This window comes from Bremia lactucae, linkage group LG15, assembly GCF_004359215.1.
Source record: "Bremia lactucae strain SF5 linkage group LG15, whole genome shotgun sequence".
NCBI classification, from domain to species: Eukaryota; Oomycota; class Peronosporomycetes; order Peronosporales; family Peronosporaceae; genus Bremia; species Bremia lactucae.
In genome coordinates this window covers 1,034,459-1,046,442 of record NC_090624.1, presented here as the reverse complement: position 1 = coordinate 1,046,442, position 11,984 = coordinate 1,034,459, and the positions used below count along the sequence as shown (strand labels likewise).

General features: G+C 46.2%; 3 protein-coding genes across 3 annotated transcripts; 2 read left to right on the top strand and 1 right to left on the bottom strand.

Annotated features, from left to right (window-relative positions):
- Window positions 1–4,733: 4,733 nt before the first annotated feature.
- CCR75_006454 (uncharacterized protein) lies at window positions 4,734–7,511 on the top strand (the record flags this gene model as incomplete). Its single annotated transcript, XM_067964524.1, has 1 exon — window positions 4,734–7,511. One exon carries the CDS (start codon window positions 4,734–4,736, stop codon window positions 7,509–7,511), a length of 2,778 nt encoding a protein of 925 aa, XP_067819208.1.
- Window positions 7,512–8,239: 728 nt separating this feature from the next.
- On the bottom strand, window positions 8,240–8,801 carry CCR75_006453 (uncharacterized protein; the record flags this gene model as incomplete). The annotated part of the gene is made up of 2 exons (XM_067964523.1): window positions 8,240–8,248; window positions 8,385–8,801. The coding sequence occupies 2 exons, from the start codon at window positions 8,799–8,801 to the stop codon at window positions 8,240–8,242; spliced, it is 426 nt and encodes a 141-aa protein (XP_067819211.1).
- A 1,717-nt stretch (window positions 8,802–10,518) lies between these two features.
- Window positions 10,519–11,139, top strand: CCR75_006452 (uncharacterized protein; the record flags this gene model as incomplete). Its single annotated transcript, XM_067964522.1, has 1 exon — window positions 10,519–11,139. One exon carries the CDS (start codon window positions 10,519–10,521, stop codon window positions 11,137–11,139), a length of 621 nt encoding a protein of 206 aa, XP_067819210.1.
- Window positions 11,140–11,984: the final 845 nt, after the last annotated feature.

The window sequence follows — 11,984 nt, the reverse complement described above, 5'->3', positions numbered from 1 at the left end:
CAACGACACGCGGAGGGTCCGCAGTGTCTGTGCAATAAAGCAACAGGTCGTTATCGATAGATTATCGATGTAACCTTGCACGCAAACGTGCCGGCAATTTAATACCTGAATCAGAGTTCTATAGAGCTCGTAGCAGAGCTACACACTGTTCATCCTTGGCGTAAGTCGTACGGATTAATTCAGGAATAGGCGATATGATAGTCGTTAAATGAGAGACCTCATAATCCGGCCTGCGTGAATACGCATCGGCCAAGGCATTCTGCTTGCCGGGCTTATACTTCACCTCGGAGTTGTATTCCGCAAAAAAGGATAGCCATCGGGCCATTCTCTATTAGAAATGGGGCGACTTAGTCGCCGTGCGTAATGACGTGTGATCTGTATATATCACAAACGGCTTAGAGCCGAGCAGATGAACTCTGAATTCGACGAGAAAATACTTCATAGCAAGTAACTCTTTGTCATGAATTGGGTTGTTCTTTTCCGCAGTTTTAAGCTGTCTAGACTCGAACGCAATAACACGTTCATGGCCATCAACATCTGTTTGTAAAACAGAGCACTGCCAATGGCAAAATCTGATGCGTCACAGACGACACTGAAAGGCCAATTTGGGTTTGGCAGTGCCGAAATCGGGGCATGGATAAGACTATCCTTAACTGCTCGAAAAGCATCATGTTCGGTGCTAGTCCAGCACCATTCTGAACCCTTTTTAAGAAGATTAAATAATGGCCTAGCCATTCAGCGTAATTTTTTTTCGCTGTATTTGTGTAATTAATTGGCGAGACCCAACCACTTACGCAAATCCTTTTAATTTTTAGGAACCGGACAATCTACTATGGCTTTACATTCACGGGGTCCGTTCTAAGGCCTCGCTTCCCAATGAAGCACCCTAAAAAAGGCATTTCGTCTGCGCCAAAAATGCATTTAAATGCATTGGCGCACGATTTATTTGTGCGCATACACTCGAGCACTGCTCGCAAATGGTCTAAATGGTTTTCCATATCCGCCCGATCCAGCTCCGCACGACTATGGATAAAAATGTTATCGAAATGCGTCTGTGTAACCTCGATGAGGGCGGAACAGTTGTGTCACTAGACGATTTAATGTTACCGGGGCTTTGGAAAGCCCTTGTGGCACAACCATCCACTCACATAGCATACCGCTTGGGGTGCTAACCACTGTAAGCGGGACTATCGCTAGCTCGCATGAGCAATTGGTAGTAACCAACGACTAAGTCCATTGCACTGTACATTGTACATCCCACCATATTGTTCTAAAGTACATCCTTACTAGGAACGGGGGTTTGAGCTGGTATAGTGGCAGCATTCAGCTTATTATAAGCATGTACGGCGCGTAGTTTACCATTTGGCTTTTTGAAGCAAAACATCGGTGTCGAATGGGGATATTTGCTCTCTCGTTCTATTCCCGCCTCGTGCTTAGCACAGAAAAAATCGTCAATGACGTCACACTGATCCGTCACAAAAGGCCGTTGTCGTGTGACACAGTATTTTGTTCCCGGAACCAAGTCAATTTTATGACGGACACCTCTATCCGGAGGTAAAACAGATTGTGGATTGGTACATACCACATCTTGGAATTCCTTAATCAAGTTAAAATGAGTCCGTAGGATCTTTAAGGATTGATGACCCACTCCGCGCACTTAGTGCAGTTTTTTCGTCATCCAGGATAGCTTCGTCCAGAAGTGACGATGAGTTTAACTTAATCATAGGTTGAATGACCACCATCTTAGATAAGTCGCCAGCTCGCCGCACTCATCGATAGACATTTCGTCTAGCTCTAAAAGAGCATGTAACGAAGGGATTGCCGCAAGGATAACTTCTCCCTCTATGTTACCGGTTACATCATTTACAAGCGTGTGTAATTGCTCACACGTATCACTTTAAGGGGGTATAAACGCTTCGCGTCTCCCCTGTGTTTGAGTAGCGACGATACGCCTCCTAGAGGCCGGGAAATTCACATCCCCAAATTTTTCAGCCTGTATTGGTTCTATACCAGACATGTTGTCTGATTCGACATCCGACAAAAGGTTAGGTTACTGAATTTTCTTACCAGCGAGCGTTTACGTGTCGCTTTACTTGCATTAAAAGGGTTTGACCCAAAATGCCCAGGTGAACCGCCAATAGTGTCACTATTGACACTCAGTATGGTGCCACCTCGGCCGACCACACTCGGTGAACTTAGACGTGCCACTCCACGTATCTCAGAGACATTGCACCCTTGAGGTCCTGGCGAACCGCCAAAAGTGTCACTACTGACACTCAGTATGGTGCCACCTCGGCCGACCACACTCGGTGGGCTTAGACGTGACACTCCACGCATTTCAGGTAGTTTACACCCTTGATCACTCGGCCTTAGGCCAACAATGCTTTCGCATTCAGTGAATCGTTATTGCAACGAGTGTTACTCGACGGAGTACGTGCCGTTCCACTTCCTTCATCTGATTCGGGCTCAAAGTTAATGTTTTCAACATTGGAGGTTAAAAAATGAGAGCACTCCAATGTCTAAAACACTGACAAACTCAGTCAATGATCCGCGCCAATAGCACTTTTGTTGTCTAGCAGAGGTGGATTCATGACCCTCCAGAACTTTGCTAGGAACATTGCGCGTGGCACCTAAGGTCTTGGACTTCCACTCGATCCATGGCTCGTGGCGTTCGTGGCGTTCAAACTAGGCCATACCAAGGATGAGATCGTATCTCGAATCCAAATCAACGGCCAGACAGCATTCCATACTGTCAAAGTCCAGGAACTTCATAACTTAGCTCAATGGAACTAAGGAACAGTGAGATGAGTCCCAGTCGCTAAGCAAACACTGACTGTATCACTTTTATGCGCTTTAAGCGCCTCAACGTATTGTTGACTTCCTTCAAAGGAAAGACGTCGAGCATAATTGCAAGACGCTCCTGAGCCAATTAAATTTGACCATGGCTTATCAAAGCCTTCCACAGTCGCTTGAGCGACTAGCAAGCCAGGCTTCTACTCTCGCCCCGTGCCATTACGCACCGAGTTGATTGGGGCTAGGTTCTGTTTACTCTCACCTCCTAGAGGTTCAACAGAGCCTAGGCCTTCCCCAGTAGGGCGCCCCGCACCTTTTGGGTATCGACACTTTCCCGCACCGTACCAGATTACTGGTATTGGTCGGAATTGGTGCTCTTTCGGGCCTTACGCGTATTGCGGAGGGGACAGGCCGGACGTAAATGTTTCGTGCTTCCGCACACATAACATCTACGAAAGTTCTTATGCTGTTCCACAGCTTGAACAGCCTCTTCTCCTTCCTCATCGAGGCTTAAATCCATGGGTTTCGCTCTATTAGACGGAACCATGTGCTTGAAGAGCTTGTTTGGTTAACAGGCGCTAACACGAACAGACTTAAAGTCGAACTCAGCGCGTAGCGCTAAAACAATTGCCTCTTTGAAAGTAGCAGGATGAGATCGGAATACTTCCGTCCGGGCAACGCCCTCATTGAGACCCTCATAAAGGTTGTTACGACAATTGCTTCTTAAACCGGGTCTTGATGCATAGATGCAATGAGAGTTCTTAACTCGTGGACAAAGTCTCCTAGGGTTCGTTTACCCCATCGAGTCGCTAGGAGCCGTGCTCGCATGCGAAGAGCCTGAACAGGTGGTGCAAACAGATACTATTCATTAGCTGTTTCGGTGAATCCCATGAAGGAAAAGTGTCGATTATGGATGCGCTGCACGGTGGGGCCCACTCCATGGCTCTACCTCCGAGTTTGGCATAGCCATCACCACCTTTTGCCGTTCTGTTGAGAACAAGGTGGAATCAATGGACATTTCCATCTGCATAATCCAAAAAGGAAGATTTTTCCCTCTTTTCCCTCAAATGTCTTCACATTGACAGCTAGAGGGCGAGCCCTCGGCTCTAAATCAGGTACAGAGATGTACCGGGTTGGCATAGATGCCGCTAAGTGATCTTGTACCTGGCCGATCAGGGAGGCTTCATATCGCATAAAGGCTTCAAGCCTTGCATGCAGGACCTCTGGTCCCTGGGAGATAATGCATTTCACATGTTTAAGCCCAAATAAAGTTTTGAGCTTGTCGTGAGCTGCACGTTACGCCTCTGAATGTTCTGGAATCTCTTCCATTTCAGTGAGAAATTAGTCTTATAAAGACTCAGGCGTAGATTGACTACAAGTGCTACTAGGTGTAACGGAGCTACCTTGCTCCTGAAGTCAGAGGAAGACTTACAGACTCAGAGAGTCTCTTAGTTCTATAGAACTAATGGGTTTAAAAACTCAGGGAGTCGTACAAGCTATTAAAGCTTAATGAATCCTAGTTCACGGGATTCAGGGGTTCGTAGAACCAAGTGGCAACCAGTGCCCGAGAATATGTACCTTAGAAAGGCTCATATATCGCATAGATCAATCAATGCGCAAGCCTTCGGAAGGCACTAGACGCTTTAAAATCAAAAGGGGCACAGAACTTTATTTAGTTTTTTTAATCTAAAAACGTTACCCTAAATACTTTAAAATAAATTTCGGAGCCAAAAAAGGGTCATGTTCATCCTTCTGGGTCGGCCCAAATGCGACTTCGCATAATGATGGTACCATCGATATTAAAATTTGGGTAGCCGGGCTGGCTTGCGCAAATTGTAGAAAATCGGCTGAATAACGATTTCCTGAAATTTGCTGAAGAAAAACTTTAGCACGCTTTGGACCGCTACTTTATACATTTCTTAGGCAATTTCGGTCAACGAATGGACCCCGAGCTCATCCTCGAACCGCCCGACATCGACACGAGCGACCATCATTCCAAGCCATCCGATGATCGTCGACGCAGCTGCAGGCAAGACAAGGTTGAGGCCACCACCATTGGGCTGCCTAGCTTCATCTGGGACTACTTTGTAAAGGATGTGAGCGGGAAGTTCGTCATCTGCACGCTATGTCCAGCCCAGACGACGCGCTTTGCGTACTCGGGGGGCACAAGCACGATGAACCGTCACTTGAGGAAGAAACACCACAAGTATGCCCCGGGCAAGTGTGCTGCGGACTATGATTATCCCAAAGGGGTCCATCCTCGCCCTCCACACCTCGGATCGACTGGCGCAGCGGCTTCAAATGGCTCGAGTCTCTTCATGCCAGTTGACACTGCCGCGATTCTCGGCGCGTCGTTACCGAGTGAGCCACTCGGAAACGTACATAGACATCAGTTGCTAGAGCTACGGTCGGCTAGAAGACGAGCAGTCAATGCGAATGTTGCAAGTAAGCGACGAAAGATCATTGGAGATCCCACTGAGCAAACAGCCGCGATTGGCCATGCCGTGTTGGGGACGGAGTTTGATCCGTCGAGCTTTGTGACGCTGCCAATGAGCGCATCCACGACAGCGACGTCCAGTGTGCTGCCGTTTCCTGCGGGCTTTGAATTGAACGAGGGGGTGATTGATATGGCAGGCGTTGGGTTCGATCAGCGAGTTGTTGACTACTCGTCACTTTCGGGCGTGTCAGGGCGCGGCCGACGTCATAGCGCCAGCATAAGCGGAAATACCAGTATTCTGCCGAGTTGTGCTGCCTCTAGTGTCGTGTACTCGAAACTCTTGACACACCGTCTTTTAAAGTACTTGATTGCGCAATACGAGCCACTGGATGTTGCGCAGATGGGACTCGAGTTGAGTAATCTTTTATTTGGAGGTTCGCTTGAATCGGGGCTGCACTGTGGTGATGGAAATGCATTGGGAATGGGGATTGTGCCTAAACTTCCGTCGGAGGAGACACTGAAAGTAGCTCTGTCTAATTTATACTATTCCCAACGTGAGATTCTGAAAGAAGTCGTGGCCGACGTGGATGTCCTGAGTTTGTCGCTTAATACGTGGACATCGGTATTTGGTCAGAATGTGCTCACTGTGAGTGGCCACTGGATCTCCCGTGCTTTTCGTCGTCGAGATTGTGTCTTGGAAGTTTATGTGTTGCCTCTGGACGAACGAGTCAATACGATTGCTCTGCTTCGAGATGTGATGGAAAAGTGGGACATTCCCTCGTCGAAAGTTGCCGCGCTGACGATGCGATTACATGCAGTGTCGACACATGCTGTTCCAGAGAATGCAAGCAAAAACTGTCGTACCGTGGCGCAAGCAGAAGCAAATGCCGAGGCTAACGCGATTCATAGTGAGTATCCTGGCTTAGCTGTCGTCCGATGCTTTGTCGAGGAGATTGAAACTGCCATGTCCAGTGGGTTACGAGAGTGCGCCACGCTTACCCGTCGGTGCCGAAACTACGTGTCATTTTTTATTCAAAACCCATCCGAGTATCAGATTTTTCTCGCGCTGCAACGCAGTATGAACGAAGACCCCTCGACAGATTCGATCCAAGCCGCATCCATGGCAGCGACCGCGGACGGAGTGAGCGTTAGCATTAGTGAAAGTGGCGGCTCCACGGCGCTGGATGTAGTAGAAAGTATTAAAGGGTTGACGACAATAGTCGACATAGCTTCGCCTAGTGTAAATACTGGCGCTGGATCGACGACTAGCACAATTGCTTCTCACAACGGGGAGGCATTGCCCGTGATCTGTGACTTTGATGACCGCTGGAACTCCACCATTCAAATGATGTGTCGAATTGTTGAGTTAGAAAAAATGCTTCTGCGGTACAAAATGGGCCTCGATAGTGACACGAATCCTGCTCGTAGACCCATGCAGCTTCGATTCACGTGTTGTGAACTGTCTTCGAACGAATGGGCATCGTTGAAACAACTTGTGAAACTACTCGAGCCAATTGAAGGACTCGTGCACATTACCCCGCTGGCTTATCCCGGGTTGTCGATTATATATCCACTTGTTCATTCTTTGAAAAAGCACTTGGCTGATGCTGGCGCGTGGGTAACGGACCCGCTTGTGGCAACCATACGTCAAACAATTGTCGAAACCCTTAATATGGACTTGTGTTCGTCGGGTGGCGCGCCATCATCGCCATATCTGTCGTGTCTATTGGATCCCCGTTTTAAGTCGTTGCCTTTTCTTTCGGCTTTGGAAAAGCAGCAATTGGTGCAATCTCTTTACGTGCTCCTTCGTGTCAGTGACAAGGACGATGATGTTCGTCCGAATGATTGCAACATGGAGAAGAAACAAAGCTCTAATGCAAAGGATTCGATGGGATCAAATGCAAGTCCTTCGATCACTAAGAAAGCGGCAGCATTGCTGCATGAGTTTTTCCCACTTGAAGAGCCCACGACCGAAGTTGAAAAGGTCAAACTGCAGGTGCAGCAGTACTTGGACTCGCCCTGCTTGCCGGCGACAGATGAAAGCGAACATGACCCACTAGAGTGGTGGAGTCGATACCAGCGCCTGTTTCCATCCCTCGCTCGATTGGCAAAGAAATATCTTTGCATAAGTGCCGTCTCAACTCCATTTCAAGAGGCTTTTACGAGATACGGGCAGTTGATGCGAGAGAAAAAGACACGATTAGACATTGAAGTGGCAGCTCAAGTCCTATTCTGTCGCAGTGTTTCTCGCATTCCTGAGATGGAACGCATTGGGGTATGACAAAATTAAATGGCATCTACATGAATCTGATTCAAACTTGAAGTAAAGTGCCTGCCTAAAAACTTATTACTAATTTGTGACAATATACTATTTCAAAGCTACCATTGCCGGTTAAATGATTCTCGCGTGCAAAATTTGCTCTTTAAACGAAAGACGCATTTGTCGGCATTCTTACTAATTCGGCGCCAAAACTCTTGTCGATTGATTTTCATTTATTGTGACGAGTGCCACGACTTCTCACACAAAGGATCGGCTTGACGAGTGGTCATTGCTGAAGAAGTATGTCGGGGCCTAGTATTTTGGTGAAAATTCTATGTTGGTTTCGGGCCTTAAGTGTGGGCACAGCGATTTACTGGCGATGCATCTGAAGCCTGTAAGGATAAGATTGAAGTTGAACCACTGCGGGCTTGTAGCATTTGTTTTTGACAAGAATTTAGGACCATTTTTGGCCTGTGTAATCGGGGCGTCCCAGGAAGACAGCAAAAGTTTTCGGTGCTTAAGCTGAGACGTGCATCAACGACGACGTAGTGCGACATGACAGAGTGTGAACAAGGATGATTGCGGCAATATTACGGCATGGAAGATCAGTGCTTAAGTATTGAAAAAGTTATGGAGTAGAGGTTCAATCAATCCAGTGAGGCTGCTGTTATGCAGAGATCTGGTGAGCAGATTTTTTTGCGTGATATTGCCACTGCAAGTTTGAAGTTGACGTTTTTTTAAAAAGGCTTTTAATCTACCTATATAAAACAATTTGTCTAATGTAAATCAACTAGGTAAGTAAAATAATATAACTGATGTCTATAAAATTACTAGTTAAAAAACAATAAACACTTATGGATACTGAGTCTTAACTGCACCGCACTAAAATCTAACCATGGACATCTCGGACGTGCTGGACGCTCTAAGCCTACAAAGAATATTGCAATAATTCTCTTTTTCTTGGCCTCCTTCGTCGACGCTTTCCGTGTCGGTATCGCACTCACTTGTTTGATGCATTTCCGCATCAATTTGCTCCTTCATACAGTTGAGCGGCAGCTCGTGAAATGCTCGACCTTTGTCCGACAGCACTGGTCTGCTAGGGTATTTGTACTTATTAGCACGGTACGGCCACTTGAAGCCGTAGTGTTTGCAATTGCGCTTGATCGTAATAACAGCGACGTCCAATAGTGCAGCTGCCTGCTTCTGTGGCATGTGAAAGTACTGCGACAGGAACTTGTAGTCGAAGTCATAGACGCGTCGACTCTTGCGCAGCTTCTTGGACTTGGGCCGACAGATCGTGACAGGCTTCATGGCAGAAATACGGGTGGAGACGCAGTGAGCAAATTGTGATATGGGGACGTCGCATCAGCTACAAACTTGACAACGTCTCTTGTTGGTCGTTGACAGAGGAAGACGGCGGAGGTCTCACTACCACGGTTGGCGTTTTTATGGTGCCAAAGAGACTGAACATTGATGACACCAGATTTAAGATGATTTGGACTCGAAGCCTGTTTCTACGCACAACGCAAAAGAAGGTGTAACGTACGCTTCGAGTAATGTGTGCCGCCCTTGCTGTCTGTGTTCCTTAGAAGGCATAAGACGAGACCGTCTTGGATCTTATCTTACGTACCCCAAGGCCTCAGATACCACAGGGGATAGCTCTACGGTCTGGGACACAACACGACACAATTGAGATGCGGGAGCATCACGCCCCCAGATATTATGTCAATACTTTCTGCGTGGTCTGTACCGTAGATGACATTAATAAATGTCATAGCGATATATCTTTGGTGATTACGCTATCGACTTTGTGGATATAGTAGGTTCATGCATGTATCTACGTCGCATATTGATCTCGGTATTTGGAATGCGCGATTCCACGCCGACGCAAAATATTAAGCAGCCAACGACATGCGAGTGGCGCAGATCTAGCGATTGCAACTCGTCATCGGAGGCGTGGCTACACTTACCATACTTAAATCTTATTGCAAACGGTGCCAACGTCAGCTGTAATGCCTTAACATAGCGACCCGCGTATGATATTCCCTTTACTGTTACGAAGTTAATATGCGATAATGGTGGTTGCAAACGACTCGCGCTGCTCGGACGGCGTTCGCTGCATGGACGCATGCTGCGCGCTTACCGCCCACTTGGATTGCACGCCACGCACTCGACATCACAGCTCCTGGGAGCCAGAATTGTGAAACACTGTTGCGATAGATTCCTCGGTCACTGCAACCGGGTTCAATCTCGACAATCGAGGCATGTATCGTTTTTTTAGTATTAATTTGGAACGTAAATTTGACCTTTAGAAATCTACTCTTTCTTGAACAATGATTGAGTGCCAACAACAACAACACCACAGAGGGGCAAAAAGACTACAAAACTGCCCAAATAGATTTATTTCTTCGGTGTTGCTTGGCCATTTTCTTCTAGAAGAGTTCTTTTGCCAATCCCTTTTTCCATTTATTTTGTGCTCAGTGTATTTGTGAAATTCAACCTACGTCGTCCGAACATGATTCAACGTCCCACGAAGTACTACGACACGACTTGATGTCTAGTATGGCCTCTGATGGCCCATCGTACGTGTCTATTGATTGGCCTATTAGCACATTTGTTGTTACCACGAGGGGATGAGCAAAGGTCAAAACCCTGCTGGGAGTCGGAATCCATGCCTGCACAAACGGACGTCCATTCGAGGAACATGTAAAACAATTGATACCAGGGTAATCTAGGGCACACAAGAGTATATTCAATTGGTAAAACAATTTTTAACACATATCATGTGGAAATTAGTTGCACGAGTCTGTCACCACTAGCATCCACAATTTCGCGACGAAAGCTATAGGCATAAGCTCTGACTTTCTACATGTTGTAGCCTTCTCTTACGCTAATACAGACGTTACTGACCAGGGTTTGAACATAGCATAGTTATAAGAAAATATTTGCAGCCCAGTGTTGCCTTTCATTTCTTAAACAGTCTTCCATTCTACGGATCTCTTCTTGCCATAAGCTTCGCTCCTATTCGATGACGACTTCACTGCCAGCACCACCTGCAACCAAGACGCCCCCACAGCCCGTACGGAAGAGCCGACGCAAGTTCGACTTTTCCATCAAAGTACTTCAAGAATACTCACACTACCGTCAAGACGATGCTGCCCGACTGCTTGGTGTTGCACCAATCACGCTGAAGCGCAACTGCCAGAGGCTTAAATATCGCTGGCCATATCGCAGTATCAAGGCAAAGCTACGTCGAGAAGGGCTCACAAACCAGAAGCAAACAACAACGAAAGCTCTCGCTCCGTGGATACGAACAGCTGCATCCCTTGCACCTACAGCTCCAGAGCTCTTGTTGTCGCTCAGCAACACGAAAGAAAGGTATATAAAGACTGGCGTCATTGACGCAACTGCTTTGACACCAAGTGTGCCCTCCTATAAGGCTCGGTTTTTGCTTGCAAATGAACCAAATAAACGCCTTCCTCCGCTTTCATTTCTCTTACGGAAACCTCAAGTGCAATCACGCTACCGTTCAATAAATTACAAGAGCACCTACTACTCAGCTTCATTCCATCCGACGGCCCCCAAATTTCCAACGAAGCCTCAACATCGACTGCTGCCTCTCGTCGACGATTGTGCTAGCAATCTGTGAATTAAACTCTATGTATAGCACCTGATCGTTTCTCACACTTTTTGCGTTCAGGATGTTTGAAACAAAATGTCAAGACATTTGTAGTCGGAAGTCGATAAAAAAAAATGAAGCGTCAGAGTTTAAGCCATCATAAAAATTAAACTCAAAAATGCATGACAAATTTGTTGACCTCCACGGATGCGTCTATTAAGTGTGAATTAGTTGCCTTTCGCCGCATGGACATCGCTGCAGGCTCAGAAATCGCGCTATAGCTCCGCTATTAGCTCATTTGGATGTTTTTTTATTAACTTCAAGTAACATTTTCACGAACTTGCTTAGATTAGTGCCGAAAATCACGTTCTTATCTACTGCGTCTTCATGGTAATGTTTGACGTATCCGAGTTCAAGCTGTTAAACCTAACTCAAGTATGTCAAAGCTACTGTAATAATATGAATAATTCATCCGCATCATGCAACAGTTTTTTTAATTTGGATACATTTCACATTTGAAATGAAATAATAACAGACATCGTCGAACATATATAACAGTTCTTGAGTAAAATGGGGCACACATCGGTTGGAGAACCGTTGTTGTCGTCCATTTACTTTATGGATAAAATACCCTTTTATCATATTCTAAATCCATTAATTACTAAAATCCCATTAATTATGGGTAACAAATGTGGTCGCCGCCAGATATTAATCTGGCAGCCGAAATCTATTTTTTAAATTAGGTAGGGTAAAGTTTAAGATTAGAAATTTAAATAAAGTTCAGTTCCCCATTTATTCTTAAAGCGTTTACTGTATTCTTATGACTTGCGCATTGATCTGTAAGAGATAGAAGCTTGTCTAAGGTATATACTCGT